The sequence below is a fragment of the Xylaria bambusicola genome, assembly GCF_022495145.1.
Source record: "Xylaria bambusicola strain CBS 139988 unplaced genomic scaffold F5B22scaffold_60, whole genome shotgun sequence".
NCBI classification, from domain to species: Eukaryota; Fungi; Ascomycota; class Sordariomycetes; order Xylariales; family Xylariaceae; genus Xylaria; species Xylaria bambusicola.
Window position 1 is genome coordinate 207,170 of NW_025953613.1, and position 21,337 is coordinate 228,506.

General features: G+C 47.3%; 7 protein-coding genes across 7 annotated transcripts; 3 read left to right on the top strand and 4 right to left on the bottom strand.

The window, feature by feature from the left end:
* Window positions 1-3,449: 3,449 nt before the first annotated feature.
* F5B22DRAFT_473586 (uncharacterized protein) lies at window positions 3,450-4,471 on the bottom strand. The gene is made up of 2 exons (XM_047972173.1): window positions 3,635-4,471; window positions 3,450-3,576 (listed from the first exon to the last, which is right to left on the bottom strand). The coding sequence occupies exons 1-2, from the start codon at window positions 4,184-4,186 to the stop codon at window positions 3,523-3,525; spliced, it is 606 nt and encodes a 201-aa protein (XP_047826481.1). The 5' UTR covers window positions 4,187-4,471; the 3' UTR covers window positions 3,450-3,522.
* Window positions 4,472-5,592: 1,121 nt separating this feature from the next.
* F5B22DRAFT_624807 (uncharacterized protein) lies at window positions 5,593-6,278 on the top strand. Its single transcript, XM_047976143.1, has one exon. The coding sequence runs from the start codon at window positions 5,957-5,959 to the stop codon at window positions 6,128-6,130; it is 174 nt and encodes a 57-aa protein (XP_047826482.1). The 5' UTR covers window positions 5,593-5,956; the 3' UTR covers window positions 6,131-6,278.
* A 129-nt stretch (window positions 6,279-6,407) lies between these two features.
* F5B22DRAFT_473634 (uncharacterized protein) lies at window positions 6,408-7,276 on the top strand. Its single transcript, XM_047972174.1, has 3 exons — window positions 6,408-6,519; window positions 6,618-6,922; window positions 7,015-7,276. Exons 2-3 carry the CDS (start codon window positions 6,778-6,780, stop codon window positions 7,158-7,160), a joined length of 291 nt encoding a protein of 96 aa, XP_047826483.1. The 5' UTR covers window positions 6,408-6,519; window positions 6,618-6,777; the 3' UTR covers window positions 7,161-7,276.
* On the bottom strand, window positions 7,196-8,804 carry F5B22DRAFT_473644 (endonuclease/exonuclease/phosphatase). Its single transcript, XM_047972175.1, has one exon. It carries the CDS (start codon window positions 8,247-8,249, stop codon window positions 7,329-7,331), a length of 921 nt encoding a protein of 306 aa, XP_047826484.1. The 5' UTR covers window positions 8,250-8,804; the 3' UTR covers window positions 7,196-7,328.
* Window positions 8,805-8,812: 8 nt separating this feature from the next.
* F5B22DRAFT_624810 (uncharacterized protein) lies at window positions 8,813-13,028 on the bottom strand. The gene is made up of 3 exons (XM_047976144.1): window positions 12,303-13,028; window positions 11,694-12,239; window positions 8,813-11,644 (listed from the first exon to the last, which is right to left on the bottom strand). The coding sequence occupies exons 1-3, from the start codon at window positions 12,366-12,368 to the stop codon at window positions 9,269-9,271; spliced, it is 2,988 nt and encodes a 995-aa protein (XP_047826485.1). The 5' UTR covers window positions 12,369-13,028; the 3' UTR covers window positions 8,813-9,268.
* A 2,161-nt stretch (window positions 13,029-15,189) lies between these two features.
* Window positions 15,190-18,473, bottom strand: F5B22DRAFT_624838 (uncharacterized protein; the record flags this gene model as incomplete). The annotated part of the gene is made up of 7 exons (XM_047976145.1): window positions 15,190-15,976; window positions 16,048-16,472; window positions 16,585-16,845; window positions 16,973-17,517; window positions 17,659-17,897; window positions 17,995-18,154; window positions 18,218-18,473. Coding segments are annotated over 7 exons (2,377 nt in total), but the record flags the coding sequence as incomplete, so codon positions are not given.
* Window positions 18,474-19,078: 605 nt separating this feature from the next.
* On the top strand, window positions 19,079-20,602 carry F5B22DRAFT_624841 (uncharacterized protein). Its single transcript, XM_047976146.1, has one exon. It carries the CDS (start codon window positions 19,352-19,354, stop codon window positions 20,327-20,329), a length of 978 nt encoding a protein of 325 aa, XP_047826487.1. The 5' UTR covers window positions 19,079-19,351; the 3' UTR covers window positions 20,330-20,602.
* The last annotated feature ends 735 nt before the right edge of the window (window positions 20,603-21,337 follow it).

Here is a 21,337-nt window from a genome sequence, read left to right on the forward strand (position 1 = left end):
GAAGAATGGAAGAAAAAGCGACGAAAGATGAGTGTAGGAACTACGGTTTATGTATAATGTATATTTTTTGAGGGTTCAGTGGAAAGTGATTCCATTTAGTATACTCCGTACAGCCTCTATTGAATATGACAAGTGTGGTGATCTTTATTCTTAGCTACCTCTTAACCGCACGTGAAGATTGATTATACCTTGGTTTCTAAACTAGAAGTTTCTTACACGGGACTGCCGCCAGGCTTCAGTACCTAGCAAAAGCTTGTAGTGATCTTCCGTACGCAGTAGACAAGGACATCTATGATGAGTTTTATAGGTACAATCAAGAGGAAAATGGAAGTGCCTTTTAAAGAGAAAAAAATTATTGAAAGTGTGGGTGGTAAAGGAGTCACTTCATGTATACGGTACGGGTCAAGGGGCACGAAGGGTTACGAAGGCACTGTTCATGTATATAAGACGGTCTTCCCACCTCACTCAGATCAAGCAGTTCAGTTGAATGTAATCCTCATATACCTTCCATTTCAGCAAAAACGAATGTGTATTTCCCTCTATATCTATTTGGGGTTGAAATCTTCATTACCGAAGTGGGTTGATTAAGTAGGCAATGCACCCTATACCGATAGTTCTAGGGTGCAGTTGGTTATGGGGGATAACAGCGCCCTAAGGTGGTAGTACAGAAGCACTGAATGTATGCGCAGGAAGCGCTATAAGCTTGGGTGCTTAGGTGCTTTCAGCGTATTCAGTGTGTGCCTAAAGCTAGTAGGTAATTTTAGGGCAATTAGGCATGTACTAAGAAGTTATTTCTAGCACAACTTGCCCATTAAAAGCCCGCTAGCATTCCGGAGTTATAGCGCCCACAGGCAGCCACCTAAGATATGCTAAACTCACTGTAAGTATAAGGCAGTTCAGTGGCAGCCTGATAACCATGGATACTCTGGCTGGGGCTACTCTACATTACTGGGTTGGCCTGCTCCCTCACGTGATGAAATAATGATCCACTTTCGACTTGCATCTTCAACTACAGCGGATAAGAGCATTGGCGATGGCAATATTGTTGTTTCCTGGCGCGATGGAATTAAGATTAGCTTGTGTTACATTTTTAGGATCATAAGAAAATATGTCAACACTTAACAGTATCAAAGAGCACCATGCCCAACTTGTGTAGGATTACTAGCTTCCTTTATTTATGTGTGAACGGATCCTATGTAGCATTGCTTCAAGTGTGTTAGATTTTGCAACGTCAATTTATACTTAATTGATTCTTAAATGGAAATATCAGGATTATAGTGTGACTCAGTTGGATCAGCAACTGAAAATAAAAAAGTAGATGAACAGGCTTAGGATTGAAGCTAGGTATTCACGATAAAATAATATACCAGGGCTGCAAAGTCCTTAGTCACCAACTCCCTTATTGGCTCTCGTGGCTGTCTGTATTGTATATATAAATGGTCCAGTATTTCTCAGCTTTTACTAGTCTTTAAAGCCCGAAATGTCTCATTGTCAGCGAAATCTGTACAACCTCATTTTCCAATACAGGGCTGCATGTCTCAGGAATGATCATGAAGTTTTATAAAGGGCCTTTATAAGGCATGCTCCCGTACCCGTGTGCGATCTACAAGGTCGGTCATACATTATGCAAAAGCGCCAAAACAATGAAGTTAAGAAGATTGTTGATTTTATTAATTATAATAAGCCCTCCCTTGCTTTAATATATGCTCATATGTGTGTATCGTATATGACGCATGTTGTATAATGAATAACTAGGGCTGCATGAGTCCTTGACCAACCAACTCCTTCTTAACTGTTGGTAGCTTAACTCGACTCTATATACAACCGTTCTACCAGCCCAGACCACCTAGGTCTCGGGGTCTGTTTCAAGAAGCGAAGTCTATATAACCTCACTTTCCAATATTGCCCAATATTGCCTGCATGTCTCTGTACGATCATGAACAGCCTGCAGTGGCCTTTCGTACGGCCGAAGTGCAAGGAGAACTGCATATTCAGCTGGCACAGCGGTTGTACGTGTAACAGTGACAGATGGCGAGGGGTATGAGGTTGAGTGGTGTGCTAGATGTTCCATGGAGTAGTTGAGGTATGATTCTGTATTGAGTACTTAGGTACATAGTAGAGTCTCACAGCTTGGCCCAGGCGCTGAGTAAACGCGACTGGTATGCTAAATGCCCTGCACACCACCGCCAACTCTCTTCTTAGTACAACTACTGTTGCTGGAAGCGTGTTGGCAACCAATTCTAGTGGGTCGAGGGCATGTTAACTCACTTGAGATAGGGTGATTCCGAACGTCAGTGGGTGAATTGGCACTATAATACCTATCCTACCGTTTGTGGGAGTGCTATTATCCTTTGGGATAGAAGCAAGGTATGCTACCTCCTGGGCAAGAGGATAAACAAGGCAAGAGAAGAAACTACCTTATACGCGTGGACACAGGGGCCTCATAACGTGGGTCAGAGGGTTGAGCTTCCTATGTATAGGATAAAACTTGCCCAGAGCTGGGGGCAATAGAGGAAAACAGGGGGCTAGATGGGAACATGGGGTTCATCAAACAGCCTTAGAGGGGGTCGAAAGGCCTGGGCAAACGGTTGGGACCTCTAAAGTTCTGGAACATGTCACTTCACCTTATCCTTTCCATCCACTTCAACAAGCTATCAGAGGGGGTCGTAAGACTTGGGTTAGGGTGGGACCTCTGGTAGCTCTAAAAGGTATGATTTACAGCAACGCGGCAGCTTTAGAGGGGGTCGCAAGACCTGGGTTACGGGGTGGGACCCCTAAAGTGTTGGATAATTCCGCTGTCACTTCACCATCTTCCTTTCCATCCACTTCAACAAGCTACCGGAGGGGGTTATAAGACCCGGGTTACGGGGTGGGACGTTTAAAGAGCTGGATAATACCGCGACTGCTTCACTATTCTCGTTCTCGGACCGACACGAACAACACGGAAATGGCGACAACGTCACGACAACCTGAATCGACGGCGTCGGAGGGGGTTGGAAGGACTGGGCTTGAGGGTGGGCCTCTAATCGCTTAAATGGACAACGACAACACCGGCCTCGAACTTCGACACGACGATACACGATACAGCAACATACGACACGGCAACACACGACAACTTTGGAGGGGGTCGAAAGGCCTGGGTCAGTGGGTGGGCCTCCAAAGTCATGGCTATTCGACTAAACTCGACACCTCAATCGATACTGTAAGTGAACACCATACCCCCTACAAGAATGCTAACATTACACTATAGTTTAGAGCAAGGCGACTCGAATTCGAGCGAAACTCGGCCCTCCATTTCATTGTCTTCCCATACTATGCTTTGTTCTCAGCCATGCAATTTAGTTTTTGTTCTGTATATAGCATCATTACCAAGTAGCTCTGACCCAGTTCTTATAACTTTATTGCGTTGTTGATGGCAACTATGGTGGTAATATGGCCTCAATGAGTAGGGCAATGCGGAACTGTGAAAAATGGAGAGTTGGGGAGGACGGGTGAGAGGTTTGACCCCAGCTATGCATCCGATCACTGATTCCAGACGTGCCCCATCTCAGCACGGCATAATGCCAAGGCGACTATCTAGATCTTCTGTGAGCCACATGCAAAGTAGGATTAACAGGTGAGGAAGGGATCATACCAACGTCAGATCGGTCGCAGCGGCAACTCGAATCGACCAGACGGTACTATCTCCTTTATGGGACAGGGTATTCCTATTATCAGCAACTTTACCGATGGCCGCAATTGTTGTATCATTTACGGTGACAGCAACTGTTAAAGCCGCTGCGTCTCGTGGCCGCATGGTCACGAGAACATCTTCGCCCGCGGTGGTGCGCACGGTCGCATCGATGGCGGAGTGATTGGTAGTCAATTGTGATTTATGGACAAATGAACCGAACTTGCGGCCTGTGTTATCCTCCAGTACCCATCGATTCTTGAAGTCGAAGTTTTCGTGTCGGAAGTCGAAGAGGTGCCGATCATAAGCCGCATCGAACACTTTCCGTCTCCAGCTCCACGATTTGCCAAATGAAGTGCCCTCAACGCGAAAGACAGGATTCCCTTCTGCGTTGAAAACTGTGGCCGCCTTGAAAGTGTCATCGTGGCAATGGAGAGCCAAAGTCTTTTCGTCTTCCGATACATAGCCACTCAGTATTTCTACCGGTGGGGTTGGGCTCTGCAAGCTGATGTCCATATTGAGAATGATGCTAAAGCAGAATGGCAAGGTAGAGCAAGTGTAAGAGAGAGATGAAGAAGGCAAGATATGTTGATTGTTCTGGGGGTTTGGTGAATGAATTATGAAATTGTTGCACCACGTGAATGTGAATGTGATTGACGAAAGGAGGTCACGTGCTTAGACGCAGCCACATACAACTACGCATGATCGACTGTGCTTACATCTCTCATCAGATTGGTTATTTTGACGCATGTTAGCAGCAAGTTCTGAATTTACATCTTAAAATATCAAATAACATTCTAATTTTATCTATCGGGTGATTTCACTGCGGTGGTAAGGCTTGCTGACAGCTGTTGGTTTCGTGGCATGCATTGCAGCAGTTAGAACGTTGACGCCGCACAAGAAGTAGTGCGGATAACAGAAATACTGCAGGGATCTAGAACTTATTGTATGAAAAAGGAAATGGATCTATATGGCAAATACCAGATTATGGACAAATCTAAACTCATCGTGCTACAATGAGGAACATCTACATATTCCATAAACAGTTAAGAACTCTGATACACGGCCATTTTGACTCAACTACCTGGCTCATCTCCCTATACTGCTAAGATGGTTGGTTTTTATCTTCAGATCCATGATGCATATTCGTCGAAGCTCGTTACCACTGGGCGAATGGTCCATCCGGAAAGTCCTTGTCCTATTTCTGGGCATGTTAGAATAACATCGTTGACGACGTTGCATTATACCCTGGAGAACGCACTTCAGTGTATCGAAGCGAGATTGTCGGATTCGTCAGGGGATATGTACCGTACATAGGCTGGATCGTCATCGTTTTCCAAGATTCGTATTGGGTGAAGTATGTAGCTGGCATTCTAATTGCTACTATGCTTCTTGTAGATATCTAGATTATGGCACGGTCCTTCGATGTAATTATTACTTACCAAATAATAGATAGCTGCCCTGCATATATGCATTTGTTATACAAAGTGACTATGTCTAGCTTGAGATTTGTGTCCAAACTCCTACACTTTAGAGTTACCTGAATGTTGGTTCGTATTGTTTCTAGTGTTTGACTTTCACGTCCTCATTACATAGTAGATAAGAACTTGTTCATTGCCGGTTTCTGGATAGTAGATAGCCCTCGGTTCCTCCCAAAGGTATTTTAAAGTTAGTCCGTTAGCTAGAGCGATGCGTATCCAGAAAGCTGCAATATTTGGAATCGCCTCAGTAGACTCAAGACTACATGTGCCATCGATATGCAGGAGCCTGAGACAGTCGTACCTGCAGCAAGTTGAAGAATCTTGATGATGCTTTTCTTGTAGCCCTTCCCAAGAAATCGTGACCCAGTTAATTGAAAGCAGAACACAGCGAAACGCCGAGATAGAGAGTCACGATAATTTCTAAGTTTAGCATATTTGATGCCGGCATCATCGGAACACCCTCGTAGGAAGAGGATGTGTGATAATCCATCAGAGGTATGGTATCCGTTTCGAAGCTAAAGAAAGAAAAACCTCGCTTCAATGATCAAGAATAATATGACTCCAATGTGACTATAAAGGGACGAGTCCATCGCTCGTCTTGACCAGTCTATCCTTCATCATCACCATCAGCAACACTTCTTCTGTCTTTATTTCATTCTCTCCTCTTCTTCCTCTTCGTCAGCATATTATTGTCTGGTAACAGTGACAACTATAGCACATCATCACCAGATTTCCTGTTCAACTTCTGTTTGCCTCTACTACAACACCATTTTCGGTCCTTCCACCGTACATCCCTAGCTCAACAATGCCTTCATTCGCCAAGACCGCTCTTTCGACCGTTGCCGCTGTCGCACTGGTCCAGTTTTGCCCGGCTCCATTTCTAGCAGCCATTCCAGCCGCCACAGTAGCTGGGATCTCTGCTGCGTCTGCTGCGGTTAGCGCAGCTGGAGCAGTTGCCGGAGGGAAAGGCCGGGCCTGAGATTAGCTTTCGAGATGTTGGGTTGAAGTTTTAGTTTATGTCGCTCGTTTAAGTCAGCTCTTGGAGAATACAGGTTTATTCTTACTACTACAAAATCTACGTGTGAGGTGTGAAGTGTAACGTGACTATCGCTGTAACTCGGTCTCCCCATGCCGAAATCAGATTGCAATGCCCTAATGAGTCAGCAAATACCTTTGTACCGAGTATTTAATCTGGGGTGAATTAAAAGCATGAATGCAGTAATGCGGGGAACAGCTATGCCATGACTTTTGTGGATAGCCTCGATCGCAGCCAAGGCGACCATCATCATACATACATAGTGTCATTGAAATCACGTATCAGTAGATAGTCAGTCATTGACATATAGACTTATTATTTCTCAAGACCCTGTAAGTATTTTGTTCAATTGGAAGTCCGTGATCTTTAGCGGTCCTAGGTCCTACACGTGCACGACATGACGAACTAATGACCTCATACTCCTGACTAGGTAGACACTGGGTCTTTGGCTTCATATATAATCTCTTGCTGTGAGGTGAACGTACTGTTTCGGATTCCATATTAATAAAAGATCAGAAAATAAACCTCTAAACACATACGTATTCTTAAAGATATACCATAACACTTCCAAATCTACTATCACAACAACCATGTCAGCTCACGGAAGCTCTAACACGGGGGCCAAGACACAAACCGGCATGGCATCGGCGACCACAACGCCCGCCAACGCCGGTCTTGGCGGCGACAAGCCCAAGGCCTTCGACGCCGAAGGGACCATCGGCAAGCAGTTCACAGGTAAGCGAATGATTCCGAACATGGACCGATCGATTCCCCAGTCACACGTCGACGGCCCATCGAATATCCATACTCACATCATCGCGCACCAGAACAAGGCGCACTCGGCGGCGCGGCGCAGAAGGTCGGTGGCCCGTTAGACAAGGAGGGCATGATTGGCAAGCAATTCACACCGGAGGGCAGTATCGGGGGCTCAGTACAGTCCGCGATGGGCGGTACCAAGGGGAGGAGTAATTAATTAATTAGATATCTGTCTTCTGCCTCTCGCAACGCTGTCTTCAACATGTAGCATATGTACAACAAACAACAAACACATTAACTAGATCACGAAATAAATAAATAAATAATGAAGCATCCACATCGACCAGAATCTCGCGATACCAGAATCGCTTTCTTCGTATCCGTCCTAGTGAAGCGCGACATCAACAACAACAGGCCGATGATCACTAAAATACACGCCATCCACGACATTACTCAAGACCTCGTACCGTTCCACATCCCACACATTCCCATCCCCATCCCCATCCCGCGGTCCAGCCCAAATGAAATCAATCCTCTGCTTCACACCATCCACCTCCCCCGGGTTAAACCCAGTATACGTCTCATACGGGCCGAACCTCCCCCCCTCGTCCACAAGCACATACCCATCGCCCAGATACCCATCCTGCACCACAACCCCATACGCATCGCCCGTCCCAGGCTCACTATTGAAATCCCCCGACAGCACAACAGGCAAATCCGGCCCATACACGCCCTGCACATCCGCGATGACCCGCAGCGCGATCCTCGCGCCTTCCGTCCGCGCCTCCCGCGACGCATTATCCAGATGTGTATTCGCCGCGACGAATCTCGTCCCCGTGCCCATCTCCTCGAAGACCGCGACGAGCACGTACCGCCGCGATCCCGCGCCGGGCCAGAAGGACGGCACATCGGGCGTTTTCGAGAGCCACTTCTGCGTGGAATACACGAGCCTGACTTTCGCAGGCTGATAGAGGATAGGGCAGTATTCCCCTTTTTCCGCGCCGTCGTCGCGGCCTGTGCCGAGATGGGCCCATTGGGCGCCTAGGCCGGCGCGGATGTCGAGGAGTTGCGCGTGCAGGACTTCTTGCATGCCGAGGACCGGGATCGAAGTAATATTACCTGTTGCTGCTGCTGCCGCCGTGGATTTGATTTTCTCGATGAGCAGTGGTCCGCGCACGCTCCACGGCTTCTCGTACGTGCTGGCGGCCGCCGCGTACCGGATGTTGGAGGTGATGACGCGCAGACTGAGCGCCGCGACGTTTGTCATGGACATGATAGTCGTCGCGAAGATAGCTTGCCAGCGCATTTTCTCTCTCGTCTTGTCTTAATCCTCGAAAACCCCACCGGGATTTGAATGAATTATCGTCAATAGGGTAGGGAAAAAGTTCCTTTGAGGTAAATCGAAGCTCGTATGCAATGCAGAAGAGAGTAAAGAGGAATCAAGTCCTCGGCCCGTGCCGTATGCCTTCCGAAACCTAGATTCGATCAATGCAGTAGGTAACCAATTAACGTTCCCCCGTAAGTAAGGAGATAAATAGACAGACAGCCTAACAAACAGACAATGGCGCGATTGAGAATGAGGGAGTTGACAACAGAATTAAGCCATTTACTCCTCACTCCCAGCATCACCCAGCACCCACCATATAAATATAAATACGTAATCCGCGAAAGCGATCCCAATTCTACCTGCCTACCCAGGCAAACAGCCGAGCACAGCGTCGCACTCGATTACATAGTAAACGCAGAGTAGACCCTCCCCTACCAATGGCGTCAAGTTCCTCGGCACGTGAACGCCTTGGCAGCGATCATCTCGCGCAGCACATGTTGCACATCATCGCCAATATCTCCCCTCATCTCACCAATCCCTCCCCCAAACCCAGAAAACATAATTATTCAAACTCATTTATCTAGCGTGAAGAAACATATAACCCCAGGGACAAAGGCACCCAAGTGCCTTTCCCTGAGGATACTATATTATTAAGAAGGTTCTAAGTAATTCAATACATGATATGATGCATAATGCTTTACAATCGATCGGGCGTCAGACTACACACCACGCGATTTCTATGCTCGTCGTTCATCAGTTTCAACCTCATGCATCTGTCTTTCTCGCTCTCCAAATGCTTCTGATCTTTTCATCCAGGTGACAAGAAAATGAAACACCATGTCTGTCAATGGCCTGCCATAAAAAAACCAGATAGACAGACAGAATTCAGAAAACGCCAGAAAACGCCTGCTACTAACCCACCGCATCCCATATTCATGCCATCAAAAATACACAACGCGTTTTATATACATTTGGAGGAATTCTTGAGGCAAAAAAAATTACCATCCTTGTGAGTGATCGCGCCTCGGCCTTCGCGCCTCTCGGAAATAGTTGTACTGCATAGGATCATGCTCGGGAGAAGCGATTTCCTCTTGAGGTAAACCACCGTAGCCTTGCGGACCGCCGCCAAGCATCCCAACACCGCCAGGCGTCCTGCCCAGTCGCTCCACGCTACGTTCTCTGAACCCAGGCGCACTGGCTACCGGCATGGGCGCTGCGTTGCTCATTAGGTTGGAATTGCTATCATTCCCTTGTGAATACAGTGGGCTTCGCGCTTGCCCAACGTCAATAGGTGGTGTGTAGGGGCTTCCCATTGGATGTATATACCCGGACGGATAAGTCATTCCACCATCTGAAGCTGGGGATAGGATGCGACTCGGACCAGGGCTCGGTATGCGAGGAACTGGAGGTGCGGGACTTGCCGAGCGAGAATTGGGTTCGCTGCCATTCCACATACTTCCCGGCGTATCAGGGCGCATTATATCATTTGAACGACCGAAAAGATCTCCAGCACCATGCTCCGCGGCGAACTCTGACCGGTTTTTATAATATTCAAAATCGAGACGCGACTCTGGCACAATTTCAAATCCAGGAACACCCGCAGATTTGCCCGGCCTAGACGAATTCATAGGTTTCATAGCGTATGCGTCTGAATAGCCAGAAGTGGACATGGTGTCACCTGAATCAGCAGTACGCCCATCCGACAGTCGGCCCTTATAGATTGAAGCTAAAAGGTTCTGCGCCTTCGCATGTACCATTGGGGTAATAAGATTCCTGTACAGCGCTGGGTGGCCGAATCGTGCAGCGAGATTAGTGCTAGATCTCAAGGGGTCCTTCAGAGCATTGGGGTTGGTGTTCCTGGTAATAGACTGGGTTGAATAGAAATGTATCTTGGCGTCGTAGGCTCGGGCGCAGAATATCTTGAAAAGAACCATGAGGAATGGCAGAGGAACAACCGCATACGCCTGGATATGCTGACCATCACCCCGTTGAAATACGGCCAGAAAGATGACCAAGTTCGCTAGAATGGTGCCGAAAACGAAGCGGTTATATATGACACGCCAGAACATACCACCAGATTCGTTTTTCGTGATGAAAATATAGAGAAGGAGGTATTTCTTTAGCCAGACGTCAATCGAGAAATAGAGCGCAGCAGCTGGAAGCACCAACGGCTGAAGACCACCGAAACACAAGGCGACAGTAGAGTAAAATAGGAAAAAATTATAATAACTGGCATAATCGAACGTAGGAGGAGCCGTGAGCTCGATCATCTCTCTCGGTGTAGGACTTGAAAACTTGCGCATGAAAAAGCTGTAGATCAAGGGCCAGAGTTGTGCCAGATCTATAGCAGCACCCAAATTTCTTTGCAATAGCCATGTGACCCAGAACAGGGAAGTATTGCAAAGAGAAATAAACAATGTCTCGAAAAACTGGCTATTCAGGATCGCACTCCCAATATCTGATCCACTTTGAGTTGTGTCGATGACTGTTATGACAAAGCTCCACACTGCATTGAATAGCGAGAAAACGACTAGGTTGTTGAAAATGAAGAACGCGTATAGTTTAGCGACGACATGGCGATCACGGCCTGTTTTTGTACGATCGCCAGCCCTAATCGAAAGACGGCGGAAGATGATCGGAAGAACGAGATAGATTAACGAAGTAAGAGCTGGGGATGCGACACCCTGCACAATCGCCCAGAACGCCGTATTGGTAGACAACTGCTTTTGGAACCCGTCCCACACCAGGCCCAAGTTTGTCAGATTTGACACAAAGATAGCAATCAGGGCGTTCGGAGCGATCCATAAAAAGGTGAGGAGAATAATCCAGAGGTTGTTTACAAACCGGCGCCAGCTTCGGGTAGATGGACTGAGGTTCATGTTGTCCCAGATAATGTCGTTAGGTTTAGGAGCAAGAACAACAGTGGCACCTTGAGGTTTCTTCTTGCGCAAGGTGTACGCAATGGCATGGGCTTCGGAGATATCGTCATAACTGGCGAATCCATAGGAGTAGGTATTGCGCCTGTCAAGTGTGCTACGGACCTCCTTGATCTCCAGTTCCAGTTCTCTAATGCGCTGTGTTAAGTAATCGATGGCATCAATCTTTTGACCTTTAGGGTAGGTCCCATAAGATGGATCCTTCTTTGAAGGGTAGCACTGTGGTCGACTGGGAGGAAGATTTTGTGGATCTCTTAGATACTTGGCTAGAACCTTTTCTAGTTTGCGAACTGTATGGTCATGTTGCGCGATCAAACTAGGGATGAGCTTTACATTGCGCGCAATAACAGTTCTAGAGAAAGAGGACTGGGGTACCATGCTGTCAATGATCCTCGCAACGCCTTCATCTGAGGCCATATTCTTGGGGATGTCATTCAACTATCACCTCGTTAGTCATAGCTTCACCTACGAACTGATGTCAGCTTACCATCAGAGTTCTCGCGGAGAGGCTCTGCTGATACTCCTCGCTCTCAAAATAAAGACGTCGCAGCTTGTATATTTGCCTGTAATTCCACCACAAGAAGCCGCAGATAGTTATATTGAACGAGTATCCAATGACAACGAGCGCCCAGATTGGTTCCCCCCACACATTCGCAGGCGTAAATCTCAGAGTCCACCTCTGCTGGTCAGTCTTGTCTGAGTTGAGTTCCCAATATATGGGCAGAAGTATCGCAGTCCCGAGTACAGAGAGCACGAGAAATATGTTTCTGCACATCTGCATAACCCGAAGGAAGACGGCGGCATCCATACCGGCGTGCGAGACTAGGTCTTTCTCTGTAGTGCGCCACAAAGGCATGACCCAGGCAAAGAAGCCCTTTCCCAGGGGAGGAGGCGCATGTTTCTCATCAGCATGCTTCAATTTGGGAGCATAGATGACGGTATTATAAGGCCGAACGAAGGAGAATATTATAGCGGTAACGGCGGTGATACCCACCGAGGTACCGAGAGCAGACCAAATGGCGCCATCCGATAACTATTCAACATGTGAGTATATCATTTCCTCTTGGTAAAAGGGTTGCTTCGAGATGATCCTTACGGGCTGCTTAAATGGGTTCTTTAACAGGTCCAACAGCTCATCAGCTGCTGATTTGGGGGCATCCATAGTAGTCTCTGAGGAAAACCCGTCTCGGGTGTAACGACGTGTTTGTTTGGTAGATTACGAGGGAGATAAAGAGGATCGAGCAATCCGTGTGACGGTGAAAGCGCTCGGTTCAGCAATGGCAATTTTGAAGCGCCGGGTTGAATTGCACCATGCCTAAAAACTCGGACAGAACAATCTCTGGAAGTTGGCGATATTTCTTAGGTTGTTCCAAGTTTGTTGTGACTCGTTTGTATATTAGGGGATGGTTCGACAAGGATGCAAGGGAGCTGGTCGCCAAAGCCCCAATCGGCCGTGAGCAGAGAGGAATGGATCTTGTATGGACAAAGCAAAGCGTAGGGCGTGAGCCCTGGGGATTGATGTGCCGAACTCGATATCTACTGCGGCTACCAGGAACCAAGCAAACGTGTCGATGAGGTGTCGAAAGGGGTCAGCGGATGATCGGAGGTGGTGTCGCTATGCTATGCTCGCGTGTAGGGAATCAGGGCCGGGTTAAAGGAGGACGGAGAGGAGGACGGAGACGGCAAGTAACGTGGTCAGAGGGACCAAACGAGTGTGAGAAAGGGAACAAGGTAAACGCAGAGGCCGGTTGGGGCTTGGATGCAACGACGGAGCGAAGCCGACGACGACGACAGGCAATTAACGAGAGGATGAGGGAGGCGTAGAAGGAGGAAAATAGACTGTGAGATAGATCCCCAAGATTCCCAAGATCTGCACTACACCATGACAGTAGCGGGTACTTGTTGTTTAGGTGCCGGGGACGTGTCGGCAGCATGTACATACTTACAGGGCAGATACAGGGCAGATACAGGGGATGGTTATTGGAATGATCAGCGGGGACGTTGCATCCACTCACTCCAGCGACAGCGCCAGGGACCTTCCAGGGACCTTCCAGGGCCTGACTCTGGACTGGCCTAGCGAGCCTAGCAAGCCAGGCCACGTCGAGAACAGGCAGAAAATTTCTGCCAGTGCTGATTGGGCTGGACCGGGCTATCTACTAACATAGTACATCAGGGGAAAACAAACTACCGTACCCTACAAACTACAGTAGGTACTTAAAGTCAGAGAACTAAGGTTATCTGTACCTGCAGACATTCAAATGTACGGCGGGTAGGAGGTAGGTACCTGACATCAATCGACATCTAGCATAAAAGCCACTTTGCTTGATGAGGCAAGTTGTTTGGCCGCATTGAAACATTGGCCTCGAAAGGAAGAATCCTACCAACTGTCACCGCTGTCACCGTGTCTGGATTATTTCATATTCGGCCATGGTGTTATGGTTGTTCGATGGATGCCAACTCAGCGGCGCCGGGGATATCTAGGTACCGAGTACCGAGTACTACATAGTAGTCAGCTAACCCGAGCCGTTGTGATCCTCATTATCTTCCAAGGTTCTCTTCATGTCCATCGGTACGAGCAAACAATACTACCTATGAAACTTTCCCTGTAGAGTCTCATTTTTTACATAGAGCTATTTATTTCTCTTCTATCTCTCTTCATATTCGTCTATTGCCGCCTTTCTTCTACCAACGAAGCCGCTCAACTCCAAGAAAGATATTCCAATATCAACTAGGTACATACATAATACACATGGACATGTTTATCTGGGGACGGCATGTTCGAGGCTTAGCCCACGTTGGACCTGTCTTGGCGTCTGTCTGCTAAGCACACTATCCCCAGCTGCTAGCCCTAAGTGGTGACAAGATCAAGGGTCTTTCCCCATCACAGGCCCATCAAATACGAGGCGTTGCTTTAGTGTACAAATTCATGTTCGCTCGATGACGGCAATGTAGGTATCCCGTCTTGGTACGCTCAGAGAATGCACACATCCGTCGTGATATATACTATATATACTATGTATAGACATGTCGTTGGAGATTGTTGCCGGCGCTGGAACATCCCATGCATTGACGCCTTCCGAAAGCATCTGCCAGTGTTTCAAGATGGGTGCACCCGGTTAAGGTGGAGAGGGCTGCATTACACACACTCGGAACCAACGATTCCCAGGAATAGTAACTAGATACTTAGATATAGCGTAGATACCAAGGAGTAGTGTAGCATAAGTATCGTAGAACTGTTCGTGTTGAAGATGGCACGAAAAGGGCCGATGATGTAATCGCCGGGGACTAGCCGCTCAGTCAGATACACTACAGATTTCTGCGTGTAGGCAGGCCTCCGATACTGCTACAAACGGCGCCGTTCATGTCGCATCGCTCGCATGACCTCAAGCTACCTACACCGCATGTGACGAGTCGGGTCAATTCTATCCGGGGCGGCACTCTTTTTTTTTTTTCTATTTGATCTGTATAGTAGCACATGTCTGCGCACCACATTTCACAGAATCACCCCCTCGACACTTCTCTACCCCAAGGACTGCTTACACGGCCACTTAGCTACAATGGCTACCTACTCCTATTGGTTGCGAGGAACTATTTACGACACGGTACTCCGTACAGGCGGCCTCCATCAACCGCACGGACCACAGTGGAAGGGGTTAGAGAAAGCTTCCAATAATGCAACATTCACTTCAGATGTAACAAATTGGCCTAAAAGTGAAAGTTATCAGGGTAGATATCGAGTTAAGACGTATTCACACGCTCAACTAAATTTGTATCTATAAAGTTCCGCCTCTAGGGTAAGATGCACCAATTAAAGAAGGCCCGTCATTTATTGCTCTCCTTAAGCGAGTCTCGATGATATCGCACTATGTCTTCATCTCTCTCTCTCTCTCTCTATGTCCTATGACATAACTAGTTCAAAATAACAATCAAAATGATGGGATAGAATAACCATTGAAATTGATACGCCCCCAGAACAGCACCGGAAAAAAAAAAAAAAAAAAAAAAAAAAAAAAAAAAAGGAAAGAAAGAAAGACAAGCGAGAGCATGTTTGCTGGCTTAGAGGACCATCGATATACTCATGTGACAGCAAAATAACCGCACACTATACTCCGCCTACGACAGTAGAATTCGTTGAATCATTGAGGCAATTGAACAGCCTATGCCTTATTCCACACGCTAATATCAGATGAAAATTCCATAGAATGGCCAATACACCTTAAACGACATTCGTCTCCAAGAAGCACGATACAGCAGCATATCCACCACTTTGGACATCACTCTACGCAATAAGTGTAGCCGTGAGCGACGAAAACGTCACTGTAGACATAAACGTAGGCCCGATCCCAGAATCACTCGTTTCAACGCCAGACGTCGAAAGACTGGTGCTCGACGCGTTACTCGATGGGCTCAACGTCATCGTCACCATGGTCGTGTTCACAAAGGATACCGAAGGGGTCAGTGATGGGCTTGAAGTGAGGACCGCTGTTGAAGAGATTATCGGGGTAGATGTATTCATCGACGTAGCTATATCCGATGTCGTAGGTATACCCGAGGTATCTGCCGTTGTAGGAGTGGGCGTAGGGCTACCGCTCCCAGAAATGGGGCACGAGTCGTCGCGCTTCTGGTTAGGAGCGTTGCCCCCTTGGCAGGTGGAGGCAACCCAGTCTTTCTGGTATGGTGTTGATTCCATCCAAACGCGATATGCGGCGTGTTTGGGGTTGAATGGGAGGAACTCTGGGGTGAGTTGATTGGGGTCGTATTGAACGACAACTGTTGTCATTCTCAAAGTTAGCAAGGCAGAATGCAATTGTAGAAGTTAATACAAAAGTAATACAACGTACCTTTACCCCTTGCTGACGTGTCTGCTAGTGCGTCAACTTCATCTCTACCAGCGGGCTTGAGATACCCCCGCCTCGTAATCGGAACACCCTCGAACGGCGTCCCTGCCCCGAAAAGCGTGTCTAAAAGCGCGTCTATCCTCGGATATTCAAACGAGGAGTCCCCTGTGCAGGCTCTATTCCCACTTTCATCCGTCACGGTGGTGCACGGCGCCGAGACGTAGATTTGCACGTCTTGCGTGTCCTTGTTGAGATCGCCTCCTTCTCCGGCTAGATCCGACGGCCTTTTGTAATAGTCATTGCCATTCGCGACAGCGTCTGCCAGCGAGTCTCTCTGCTTCTGGCGGCCAGCATCATCCATCAGCCCCGTTTCTGTGAAATGCGAGATCCAAGCACCTTTCTGAGACGCGATGACAATCGAGGTACATCTAGAATACGTGGTCCAGTTAGTGAAGTACGTGGAGGTGAAATCATACGAGGACAAAACAGCCATGAGGCCTGTTTTGGCCCGATGGCCCAGGAAACTTTCAGGAAGCATACCCTGTGACACCTGCAACGTATCCGGCTATACCCTTTTTCAAGAACTTGTAGTACTTGGCAACAGCTATTCCTTTAGACCAATCCAGGTTCTCGGAATTCGAGGCAGAGATAGTTTGTATGATGTACTTGTCAATATCTGAAATCATTGAAGTTGGTTTCAGGTTTCGATTTGCCAAATTTGGAGCGTCTGCTCCAGGGTCTGCGATCCCCGTGGCTTGTGCTGCTCTTTTATGAGCTTGACAACCACCCGCCGCACAAGTTCTGTTCATACACAGTAGTTAGTAATTATCAAAGACCATATGGGTTCTGCTCAAGTTTTGGGAGTACGGCATGGCAAATCAGTGCTGGAACCCGCCAAACAGGAAATAAATGACTGTAGGGAACTAACTGGTCACATATCCAACCCGTTCCTGACGAGGTCGTGGCAGTTGAAACGGTTGTGGTGGCAGTGGTTCCCACCACGCATGATGCGGTAATGGTAGTGCACAGGGTAGTGGTTATCGTCTCCACCTGTGAGGTGGTAGTTGTACTATCCGTATAGAATAACGTCGACAATGAGACAGTTTCAACGCAGCTTGCGGCCGTCGTTGTTGAACACTCGCTCGAAGAAGTTGTCTCCGTGCTCATACTCGATTGACTAGTGCTAGTTATCTGGTCTCTGGAGGAGGTAGGATGTTCATCTTGGCTTTTCTCAAGTTCGCTACCAATATCCATGAGGGTGTCGGTCAAAACCTCGACAACTGAGATTACAGGATCAGGTTTGCTGATCGCATCAACCAGATTACTGGCGACAGCTGCAGCGCAACCGATGAGTTTAGCGGGTGTTGTTAGTAAGTTCTTAATACCGGCAATCAGGCTGCCATCTCCGCTAGTACTGGAACATTCGCTCGGAGGATCTGACTTGTCGGACAGATTGTTGTTAAGTGAATCGACCTGTTAACTGTAGTTAGCACGAACAGATGGCTAGATGGTGATAAGAGTTCAACTATGCCCTCATGTATATATACAAGCAATGCTACGTTCTTACGTTGCACTGTTCATGTTCGTATCGGGTTGTTCAATGAGTAAGCATACCTGATTTTTTGTCTCAGTGACATCGTTTATATATTGGCTCTTTTCCTGAGAATCTAAGAGATTCCCTCTGTTCTGCCAAACCGCAATGAAAAGCGGCGCTATAGCCGCTGCACTGGATGTCTCAGACGCCCCGGAGATAGTCGATGTGGGTGCCGTATACGCTGGGAAGCTTGTAACAGGTGTAATTGAGAACTCCTCACTTGAAGATTGGGAAGTGCTAGGTTGACTCGATTGATGGTCTATTTTATTAAGAAATGTCTATTAGATATGATAGAAATATTGGGGAACATTCACTGTCTAATTATATTTATCGTATATTAATGAGGCTCTGCTTACTAGTACTTCCGCTTGTGGTGTCTGATGATATGAATGTTGACGAGACTGAAGGGGTTGACGAGTTTGAAGAGGTGATAGAAACAGAAGACGTGAGCGAGACTGAAGTTCCTGTGACGGATGAACTGGAACTCTCGATTGGTGGAGTTGAGAAGCTGGTAGGCTATTCAATAATTTAAAAGTCAATGTCTTCCTTGAAGAATAGAACTAAGCGCCAAAAGCTCACCACAACGAAGGTTCCTGTCGTATTGAATGCTCGAGGCAGCAGCCCCAATTTCAAATGCTTAGGGGCAACCGGATACCGAGGTGACGATGCTTCAGCATTACCCTGCATCAAAAGCAGGGCAATTAGTTTCCAAGAATTCATCTTGGTCATGGCTACACCACCACACTTCAAATTACGTTTTTCAATGGTGTGTTGGGTAACAGGGAAAAGATCTGGAGAACGGAGAACAAGATGAATTTCCAAAGAAATCTTCATGAACTTATAATAATTTTCAATTCGGGAGAGCTTTTCGAGTCTGATCTCGTACATAGCCTCACCATTTCCCCTTTATCAACGGACATAGGGATCATCGTTCACCCTACCTAATCTCGCCGGTTCAGCTAGGCGTACTACGAAACGCATAGGTTGGGGGCGAATAGCCAACGATGTACATGAGAACTACGAAGGATCATAGCTTAGATGTCCTCGACTGCAATTCCTACTTGGATTTTGTGTTGTTACCATAATTCATATACAATGATTTAACAAGTCAAATGGGATACAACTCTGGTATCACGGAAGTATTTCAACTTCTAGGGAGATACCCTAGTCCAGTTCACTGTTATAATCCTACTGAAGTGTCTGCCCGCTCAGCATGACATTATCCGAGCCACAAATAATATCTCTGCGTGTCTACTAGTTTCAGCATAAGTAAAACAGTTGTATCGATGTTGCCCAATCACCATCTTTAGGTTTTACGGGCCGACCCAACTCTTAGAGCCCTGTCGATCACAGATCCTAAGATGCGTGTCGAAACGTGGCCCCCAAATGGCGCTGAAGGATCTGTGACCTACTGCGTAAAATTTGATTGTTGAGGCAAGGCACATTCATTTTTGAAACTTAAACGACGTCTGGGGCGTAATGAGATATTGGAAGGATCAAGATTTTCATTTGGTGCTGTGACTTAAAACTGCGACATTGTGCCATCGCCCGACGACGACCTGGCATGAATGCTCCGACTAAAATCATATTTGAGGTGACGTCATCTTGATTGGTGGCTTGAGCCTCACTCGATAACCCCAACTGTAAGATTGATGGCAGGAAAGGCACTCGTACGCGTCGTTGACACCATAACAACAAAGAAGGCAGAGACAAATGCCGCCAACGATGGAAAATGAGGGTCAAGATTCTGGTGGCAATGATTGGACCACCGACCGTAACGCCTATACTACAAGCGCATCCGCCATTGAAAGCAACTCGATACCTGACCTTCAAAAGTCTCTGGCTCTTGCGCGTGACTTTTTCGACGACGACGAATATGCTCAGTTCCGTGAAGAGGTATTCCGCGATATCTTAAGCTACAACTCGATGGATCTTTTATTGTACATGCTCGACTATGAACGAATACCCATAACGATGGTAACCCCCAACTCTATTTTCCAGTGGGCTTCAAAATCTCTCATCGATGCACTTACCAGCCGTGGATGGGATGTGGACGCCATGGACCCCCCTGCTTTCAATGGCAAGCGTCTTCTGGACTACTTCGTTCGAGAGCGATATGGAAAAGAAGACTTAGCGCGCTGGCTAGTCCAGGAGAAGGGAGCAACTGTCACTAGCAGAGGTTCATGTCCTCCTAGTGATAGGGACGTAATGCGAACACCACTACTTGAGACCTGTGCGGCGTTTGGAACCGTATCTATGCTCACATTCCTTGAGCGGGAGGGCGCAAATCCCACCTCACGAATGCTGCATGTCGCAGTTGAGGTAGCTGCTGGAAGAGGTGTCGATCCCGACTCTGACCTTTCACAACAACCTCAAGACAGACACGATAGAAGTGTCGAGATGTTACACTACCTCGTTATTAAGCGTCAGATGAGTGTAAATGCAATAGACACCGATGTCTGTCCCAAGGGTGGCACCGATATATACTGGGGAACACCAATCTGTTATGCTGCGCGATGCAGTAAAGGGGCACAAGTTGTACGATGGTTGCTCAAGAAAGGTGCCGACCCTACTATAAGGAGCACATGCTCAGGAATGGATGCTATAGCATGCGCTAGGGAGGCTAAATGTGACGAGATTGTGTCCATTCTAGAAGATTGGAGAGGGGAGAGATACAAAAACGAAGTTTAAGGGGTGATTTTCTAGCGTTCGAGATGCTTGTAACACAATTGTGAGAGAAAATGTAGTGTGCACCCAAAATACGGAAGCAACGTAATGACTTCCCATTTACGAGCTATGCTGGCTACATGCAATATTTTCGTTATACACTCCGTATATCGTAATCGAAGAGCTTATAACAGAATTTCTTTTTGGATAATTACACTGCATCATTAGCAACTCTTATGTACCTCATCAAAACTGAGCGTACCAAGCGAGACAAGGTGCTCTCTCTCTCTTTCCTAGTTTTTCTTCTTGATAACATGTGGTTGAGCTTTAATAAAAGACATTTGGAGCTACCAACTCCTCCCCCAACATCCTGTCTCCTCATTGTTCATGCGAGAATATGCAGCCCTATACCTCCTAGGCATTACCTACATGGGCAAGCGACTCGGTACGGTTGATTCGAGTTAGCGCGCCGCAGTATAGGATCTAGAGTAGCAATGAGCATGTGGTAGTGTGATCCGCCTGCGATACCACGACCCAGGGCGGAGAACATGGGAGAAGTCCTGTTGGCCTCTGGCGACCGAGTGTATAAATGGACTGGCCACTCAGGAACTGCAACACAGCAGGGGCATTGCTTGATCGTAGTCTGCAGGTACATACTGGCTACTGCTGGTCTGGTAGCCGACAAACGACGGTATGATTAATCATCGCCGTTAACGGTCCAATCAGGTTTATGCTGTGGTTGGGCCTTAATATGTATCCTGATCGTCTAGTGTCGTAGTCTGCAGCGCTCTTGAAGAGCCATGACAACTGATCCAACCTTATATGTCGTGAGATACAGTTACCAAACGACAGGCAATCGTACTATTAGATTGATGGCAAGGTAGAAATGCGAATAATTATTAGAACTACGTTACTTACTCTCAAGCTAGATCGAGTGATGAATATTAAGACGGCTAGTATTAATATGTCTGTTATCAATAAGAACCAATTGAGTCGCTTGGATGTCGATGGAGATGGAACGGAAATAATTCA